Source organism: Salvelinus alpinus, chromosome 4 (assembly GCF_045679555.1).
Source record: "Salvelinus alpinus chromosome 4, SLU_Salpinus.1, whole genome shotgun sequence".
Classification (NCBI taxonomy): Eukaryota; Metazoa; Chordata; class Actinopteri; order Salmoniformes; family Salmonidae; genus Salvelinus; species Salvelinus alpinus.
The window spans coordinates 86,370,180-86,379,372 of NC_092089.1; the positions used below are offsets into that span (position 1 = coordinate 86,370,180).

At 43.2% G+C, this 9,193-nt stretch overlaps 1 protein-coding gene across 2 annotated transcripts in view; it reads left to right on the top strand.

The window, feature by feature from the left end:
* The window catches only part of LOC139574644 (protocadherin-1-like), a 403,011-nt gene extending 394,086 nt beyond the window's left edge, over positions 1-8,925 (top strand). For both annotated transcript variants that reach the window (XM_071399399.1, XM_071399401.1), the window contains exon 5: positions 2,070-8,925. In XM_071399399.1, the coding sequence (XP_071255500.1) occupies positions 2,070-2,485 (416 nt within the window). In that variant the 3' untranslated portion in view covers positions 2,486-8,925. The remainder of the gene's footprint in view (positions 1-2,069) is intronic.
* Positions 8,926-9,193: the final 268 nt, after the last annotated feature.

The window sequence follows — 9,193 nt, forward strand, 5'->3', positions numbered from 1 at the left end:
CTGGCATATATCTAGCTACACAAACAGTATTTTCCCAAGTGCTTTGCTTTGCATGAGAAATGGGTAAGCATTATGAAGCTCAAACATCTGCCTTAGTGTGAGATTTTGGAGGAATGCACCCAGTCACTACTCAGCATTCTCCAAACCTAGCTAAGGATGAGAAAGCATATACCCTCCTCGCCCCCAAAAAGTAAGGAAAAGCCCACTGTAGCTCCTTTAATACAGGGGCAATGAATTTCAATTATGCATGAAGCAGAGGCAGTTTGGGAAATAATCGCTTCCCCCAGAGAACTGAACAGCCTGTTCCCCCCTCCCATCTCGCCCCGCAGTATCAAATAATAATCTAATGTCACGCACAGAAGAAAGGTTACTTTCTGCATACACATTGATATTTCCGCTCGGGGATGCTGACCTTTTTCCATTAAGCTGTGATTTTTTAAATGTGACACAGCCGTAGCAGAGGCGGTGTCTGTGTGTTATATTAACATTCATTATGCCATTTGTTCTATGTGAAAAAGCAGTAGTGGTGTTGTTGACTCCGCCTTAATTGACTGTGCGACATAATTCCCTTTTAGTCAACCTTGAGCGTGTTTTTCTTAAAATTTCCTTAATCTTGTTTCACACTCAACACCCACTATCTGGTATGTGGTTGCATCTCTGTTAAACATCATATTGTTGCATCTCTGTTAAACATCAAATTAGGCAATGTTCTTGGCAGTTTTTTGCACTGTGACTCTGAATATTAGATTCTTATCTAGCGTATTATAACTTTTCTTATTTAAGTATTATGAGTTGTCTTGTTGTGAAACTAAAACAATGAATTGCTTACCGAACCTCCCTCTTCACCCACGACTGCGTGGCCGCGCACGACTCCAACACCATCATTACGTTTGCTGACGACACGATGGTGATCGGCCTGATCACCGACGACAATCAGACAGCCTATCGGAAGGTCAGAGACTTAGCAGTGTGGTGCCAGGACAACAACATCTCCCTCAACATCAGTAAGACAAATGAGCTGATCTTGTACAACAGGAAACGGAAGGGCCGAGCAAGCCCCCATTTACATCGACTGGGCTGTAGTAGAGCAAGTCGAGAGCTTCACGTTCCTCTGTGTTCACATCACAAAGGATCTATCATGGTCCACACACACCAGCACAGTCATGAAGAGGGCACAACAACACCTCTCCCCCATCAGGAGGCTGAAAAGACTTGGCATGGGCCCTCAGATCCTCAAAACGTTCTACAGCTGCACCATTGAGAGCATCTTGACTGGCTGCATCACTGCTTGGTATGGCAGCTGCTTGACATCGACCACTACAGAAGGTAGTGCGTACGGCCTATTACATCACTGGGGCCAAGCTCCCTGTCATCTAGGACCTCTATACCAGAGGTCAGAGGAAGGCTCTAAAAATTGTGAGACTCCAGCCAGCAAGTCATAGACTATTAGTTAAATAGTTAACCAAATAGCTACCCCAACTCTTTTTTCCAAAATTGCTGCTGCTATCCTGTTGCCTAGACACTTTATCCCTACCTATATGTACATACTGTATCTACCTCAACTGCCTCGTACCCCTGCACATCGACTCTGTACTGGTAACCCGTGTATAGCCAAGTTATCATTACTCATTGTGTATTTATTATTACTTTTATTATTACGTGTTATTACTTTTCTATTATTTCTCAATTTTCTTTCTCTCTGCATTGTTGGGAAGGGCCCATAAGTAAGCATTTCACTGTTAGTCTATGAAGCATGTGACAAATGCAATTTTATTTTATTTCGATTTTATTTGAATAGTTCTATGCTGGACTGGTTAAACACAGTATGTTGGTGTATTAGTCCACACCGGTTGGCTCTGTTGTCCCGTTTCACAAACATGATATGTTCTGTTCTTTCTTTTCATTGCTATCTTTCATAATAAGATGATCACTTTATGAAACTGATTATAAATGTGTTTTCTGCTATCACATGTGCTCATCTAACTCTACTGTCCAAGACTCATCCTTTTTATTGTGTGTCCTCCTCATTTGCTGTCTTATACTAACTCCGATACCCTTTCTGTCTGCAGATCTCAGGCCTCTGCCTGATGTGGCCATGACTGGGAACTGCACCCATGAGTGTACCGAGTTCGGCCACTCCGACGCCTGCTGGATGCCTGGCCAGCCCTCCCCCAATCGTAAGAGCTCCACCAAGAACGCCCCCAAGCTCTCCACCTTCGTGCCTTACCTGGAGAGTGAGGGGCAGGACCACCTCATGGCCAACGGCAGCCCCAAGCCCATGGCAGAAGAGCGTGGGGGTGGTGGAGGTGGCAGCGGAGGCTCCAAGGTGGCTAACATCCGCTTCCTGCCCCCTTACAGCAGTGCCTTCTCCGGGGGCAGCGACTCCGGCAAAGGCTGCGAGGAGATCCCCCTGAGCCAGGCAGCCGAGTACCACTCCGCCACCACACCCACCAACCAGGGCTCCAAGAGAGAGATTTACCTGTGAGGGTGATGATGTGGCCACCACCCCACCACCTTCACCCTTACCCGTATGCCCACTGTTCCTGACCCCATGCCCCCAAGCCTACCCCCTCACTGCCCCTGTGCCTAGCTGCTGTGTCGTCTGAGAAGTACCATAGCACCACCACCACCCTCCTTTTTATAAACACCTCCCACCGTATGAGGCTTTAGAATCCACAAAACCTCCAATTAATTAAATAAAGAGTACAAATCAGTCAAAGCCAAACGAAGAAGATACTTGGCGAGTGCAAATGCTACTGACAGAATGTAAACTACACTATCATTTAAACATTGTAATAACTTAATTGGAGACTATTTAGTTAAGATTGCGTGTTCAAGTTCTTCTTTTTTTACGATGGATTTCCGTTGGAGTGCCGTTGGAACTGAAAACAATGAGGGTAGAAAAATGTTCTTGTAAAATAGACACATGATTATACAGTGTATGGACATCTATTTTAGGTGTTCTTTTGGTTTTTCTGTTTGGTTTCCTTTTTTTAGAGGTAAGTGTCGGTCTCAACTCTGGGACCTCCAATTAATAAGCAATAAGGCACGAGGGGGTGTGGTATATGACCAATATACCACGGCTAATGGCTGTTATTTCGCACGACGCTCTGCGGAGTGCCTGGATACAGCCATTAGCCGTGGTATATTGGCCATATACCACAAACTCCTGAGGTGCCTTATTGCTATTATAAACTGGTTACTAAAGTAACTAGAGCAGTACAATAAATGTACCCATGGTATACGGTCTCATACACCACGGCTGTCAGCCAATCAGCATTCAGGGCTGGAACCACCCAGTTTATAACTAGAATTAGAGCGGTATTTCTCTTGCCTGACTACCCAAACTCCTTGCTCCGGCAAAATGCTACACCAAACCCACGGATGTTGGTTTCTTCTCCGCGACGAGTCATGATCCGAGTATCTTGCGCAACGATTTGTAGAAGAGGAAAAAAACACTCTAGCCAGTGTGATTGGTCCCAGAAACCAATGGGTTGGGACAGAGCCAGAACATGTGGGTAAAGCGGCAGTTTGAAAATTCGACATTGGCTTTGATTGGTTAGAGATGATCCAATCACTGATTACTTTGTTTTGTACACCACCCCTCATTTTAGTCGACACCACAAACAACTTCAATGATGGCAGTCTCAGACTGAAGTATGTAGCGAACTATAGAGCAGCGGAAGAATTTAGTTCGAGTCGTCCTGCTCCTACTCAAGAGGACACAGCTAACTGATCATTTTGCCAACCTTTTGCTCAACATAAGACATTAAAGTCCTCAACACATTTTTCACAGCCAAGAGGTCTTTATCAATGTACAGAGCTGTAAATACAACGGACATGAGTTGGACTTTAAGCATTTTATTAGATTATTTTCCTTTGGCTGTGAAGAGCTTCAATAAGAGCTGTACCTTTTTTCGAGTCATTGTCGTTAACATCTCACAGTGATGTGGAACCTTTGTTGGTTGGTTGTGTTATCCATGATGCACCGGTGGACAATACCAAGTGTAACACTGGGAGGATTCATAACCTTTGACACATCACTGAACATGTGAAGCTACAGTACAAATTTGTGACTTTGTATTCCTCATCTTTACTATGATCTTGGACAAAAGAAAAACATTTGAGAAAAAAATGGTGCTGGTGTTAAATGTGTTGGCTGAAGTAGATGTCAATGTCTACTGCTGTGCATTTTCAATCCCTCACCATCCAAATCTCAAACTCCTTGATTGAGGTCTCACCGAAGGATCAATTCACACCAGGTATCCAGTTGTAGAGCAACAAGAAACAGCTTGCTTTTGTTAAGGTGTATCGTTCCATGGTGCACGTACTCCATAACTCTAACTCCCATATATTGCAATCTCTAGTTTCTAAGTTTGGCAATTTAGTAGTCATCTTTGTGAAAACTGATGGTATTTATCACCTGCTGTTCCAAGTCAGCTCCCCACTGTAGCACGGCTGTTAGAGACCTGCTGTGGGTGTGAGGTAAAGGCTGTCCTGGTCCTGTGGTGTGACGGTGGTAGTAGTTGTAGAGTAGGGGAGGATTCACAGCTCTCCTATACACTAGCGCGCTAACCCCGCTAACCCCGCCATGCAGAGGCATTGCTCTAATTGAGCCTGGAGGCATCGTTCATTAGCAGTGATCATTTCCACATCTCAAAAGCGAGCAGGGTGTCCTGGCGGTTTGGAAGTTAATTTTGAGTCTCATAATAATAACTGCTGACAGTAATGGGGATTTCACCTGTGGCAATGAGCATCAGCCATGATTGGACTAATGAAAACGCATCGAGGAGAAAAAAGAGAGCGTGAAAAAGACCTCCAGACTACTAACACTACAGCTGGAGCTCTCGCACAACAGAAACACCACCGCAGGACACACTCAGAGACATTGTTGTTGTTATGGCTTGCTAGAATACAAAACATGATTCAGGTGGGGTCATTTAAGGGTCATGGCAACAAAAAGCTAAGGTAACAAGGTCAGACTAGTAAGTGTATCTTATGTTCCTGTATCTGACCGTAGACTGCTTTTTTTTATTATGTATTTTTAGTGTGCTTTGAATTACAGTTCACATTCTACAAGTCAATGGCTGACTTGATTGTGCGTGCTTCAATGTATACCATGATATACATGTGACTAAATGGTTAATCATTGTAAATAATGCATAATTTAAAAATCTCAGTCATAGGTCTATCATGGTGACAATCAATCCCTGTGACTTTTGAAAAAGCACATATTTTATTTAAAGCAACATAATAAAGGGAAGGCTACATGAACAATTAAGGAACGAAAGGAACGGTGGACAGCATTGAATCTGTTTTGAATCTGTTTGAAATCAACTGTATTTCAGTTCTACTGGGCTATGTCAACATTGTACAATATATTACATTAATTAATGAATACAATTTTCATCATCACTCATTCTAATGAACACAAAGTAATGTTCAACCAAATCCTCCCAATGACTTCTCCACAGGAAGGTCCATACACAGTAACAGAAGGATCCTAACTGTTCATTCAAAGTATATCTCAACGTTGATTTCATGTCCTTGTTTGATAATTTATAGATCAAACACTGGTCCGATATTAAGTCACTGGTTTACCCTGTGGTGTTCCTTCACAGCAAACAAGCATTTTTTTCTCCCTGACAGGGCCTCTAGTCGCCTGGTTCTTCCTGACGGGGCCTTTAGATACCTGGTTCTCCCTGACAGGGCCTCTAGTCCCCTGGTTCTCCCTGACAGGGCCTCTAGTCCCCTGGTTCTCCCTGACAGGGCCTCTAGTCCCCTGGTTCTCCCTGACAGGGCCTCTAGTCCCCTGGTTCTCCCTGACAGGGCCTCTAGTCCCCTGGTTCTCCCTGACAGAGCCTCTAGTCCCCTGGTTCTCCCTGACAGGGCCTCTAGTCCCCTGGTTTTCCCTGACAGGGCCTGTAGATCCCTGGTTCTCCCTGACAGGGCCTCTAGTCCCCTGGTTCTCCCTGACAGGGTCTCTAGTCCCCTGGTTTTCCCTGACAGGGCCTCTAGTCCCCTGGTTCTCCCTAACAGGGCCTTTAGTTCCCTGGTTTTCCCTGACAGGGCCTCTAGTCCCCTGGTTCTCACTGACAGGGCCTTTAGTTCCCTGGTTCTCCCTGACAGAGCCTCTAGTCCCCTGGTTCTCCCTGACAGAGCCTCTAGTCCCCTGGTTCTCCCTGACAGGGCCTCTTGTCCCCTGGTTCTCCCTGACATGGCCTCTAGTCCCCTGGTAACCTCTCTTGCCCACCCATGGACTGATCAGGACCTCCAGCGCCGGAGGGATAGACTCTAAGCCCTTCTGAGCTCCATCTTCTGAGTTGAAATAGCTGATATACAGAGGGCTGACGGGGAAGAGGGCTGCGGGGAGGAGGGGGAGGGGGAGGAGGGGTCCTTGAACAACAAATGGGGAGGGAGATGGAGATAGAGATGGAGTGAGAGTAAATGATTTGTGAAGGGGGTAGGTCATGTGGCACCAATTAACCCCAGCTTTTTGTGGTGGTGCGGAGAAGCTGACCTTTGAGATGTGATGCTATTTGCTTTCCTTTAACCTTTGAGGCTCAATGTGAACACAGGGTGAAATTTGAGAGAGGATGAGGAGAGCATGTGTGTGTGTGTGTGTGTGTGTGTGTGTGTGTGTGTGTGTGTGTGTGTGTGTGTGTGTGTGTGTGTGTGTGTGTGTGTGTGTGTGTGTGTGTGTGTGTGTGTGTGTGTGTGTGTGTGTGTGTGTGTGTGTGTGTGTGTGTGTGTGTGCGTGCGTGCGTGCGTGTGTGCACGCGCTTGTATGTAGCACACAGGTGTATTTTCTGTATTTGTAGCTTTAGAGGTGCTGCCTGCATACTGTAAAAAGATGGCTCCACCTAAGCTCTATGGACTCTTCTGACAGTCTCACAAACTCTCACTCTCTCCAAGGGGAATCACCTGGAGTTTATCCCTAGAGAGGAGCTGTCACAGATACTGGCAGGAGAAGACTGTGTGTGTGTGTGTGTGCGCGTGCATGCGTATGAGAGAGTGTGCACGTGTGTCTAGCACCACTGCAGCGGCATCCTATTTTATGCTGAGGCAAAGCATGCCTGTGTTGATTTGGTTGGTTTTTGCTTTGTGTGTGCATTTTATTCAATTGTATTCCTTAATTCATGAAGCATGTAGAACTCTTTACCTCAACGGATCGGCTTATACAGTAACTGGTCCGTGAAACATGGAATGCAGTCAGTGCAGATAGGCGTAACATGGATGACAAGGGATATTATTTGGCACACCTTTTTCACATCCCTTTTGTGTTTTTGTGCTCAGTAATGTTCGAATCCTCATCATGATGATAATTCCACCTCGTTTGCTTTTAAGAGACTATTTAACAGATTCAGAGAATTGGGTGTGCTCATAAATATGGTTGGATATTAATTATAGTGAATAGAAAATGGAATGTAGATCAGTACTTGTAATGTTATCAAGGGATTCCCTTGTTGGTCTATATATCTTGATTCCTAATTATTCATTAAAGCAACCTAGAATGAGTTTAGAGTGCTAATTGAAATCACTTTGCTTTCCAGTGTGTGATGTTTAGGTGTGTGTTTTGAAAATGGCTCAGTCAATGGTATGTGGAGTGGCATTGAGCCCTCATTTGTAGGACCCCACCATTATAATGACATCACTGGGATGGGCAGTTCAATTCGATGCCCACCTCCAAGGTCTATCAATTATGTTAAAGCTCCAATCACATCGCATTATGGTGTCAAATCATACCAGCAGAACAAACAATACACAGTTAATCAAGGTGCAAATATCAACTTGGGCTGGTCAAAGACATAGGTAGGTGCTGGTTGTTCCTGATGAGGAGATTTAGTAGAGCATGAAACAGCCAATTTTATAAATATATACATTTTTGTTGTTGTCAATGTTGTTTTATTAATAGAATAAAAACAACACAGCTATAAACATATACATATAAATGGTATTTGCTATTTTTACCAGAGGCATTGGATTTTTGGCTTTGTAAAATATGTCCTGCATTTCCACAAGGCAGACTGTGTTCTACGTTTCCTGTTTCCCTTAATGATGGGTGCTTAATGACAGCATAACTCTAACATACTCACAATACAATGAAACACACAAAATGCTATGACATGGAAACGTAACTGTCATAACTTTGAATAAACAATCACAAAATCAGTTAAAGGAACTGAAACAAAGCAGATGATGCTTATTGAGAAAACAGTTCATTTGAAACGATCTCACTTTGTGCCATGTAGAGTTATTCAGTTATTGGGTTCCTCATTCCTTTCTTACCCCAAAAGCTGAAGAAAGTGAAACTTGCTCCCCTCAAGGTAACTAGCCCCAAAAGGTCGGGTGAGCTTTCTAAACGAGAAGAAGAAAACAGGAATAAACAGCTGCCGCTAAATTATGTCTTTATAGAAAGTCAAACTTTGTAGCCTAATTGTTGGTTATATACAATATATATAGGAAACATGCTTGTGATGCCTTGTTTTCTGGTACAGTTTTATGTACATGCAAGTGTAGCTTTTTTTTAAATGAAGAAAAAAACCATTGTGAAATCCAACGACAAGTCTAAATTGTAAGATATTTTTCCCATTAGGGTATGTTAGGGTGTGAGTGGTCAGGTTTGTGCAGAAATGGTGAAGATGCTGATTCTGTCTAAAACCTCTTCTGTAACTACTCACTGGCTTTATGGCTTTTTACTCTGTTTCATTTTAATTTAAATTTGATCTTTATTGCAAAATAGTGGCTTTGAGGAAATCTGGTTCTATGTTTGTTTTTAGCCTAATTAGTTTTATTATGTTAAGATCAGTATCTGCATGTTTGAACAATAAATGTGGTCTTTTATTTTTGCTGAGCAAATCAAAGAAACAATATCTTGTAATTATCCTTCCTTATAGCTTTACAATAAAATACATTCAATAAAAATGTGTTTGCCTTTTTTTGCAGTTCTGTATGTATGAGAATTGTCTGAAATGAATACATTCACATCATTACCATGCATTGTATTCAAATAAATTCAAAACTTGTACAATCATAACATAACATCTAATTATAGATCATAATCTTCAGTGTAGATGTGGTCGTAGTGGAGGATGTACACTAAGTGTACAAAAAAACTTCCTAATATTGAGTTTGTCCTGAGAACAGCCTCAATTCACCAGGGCATAGACTCTACAAGGTGTCAAAAGTGTTC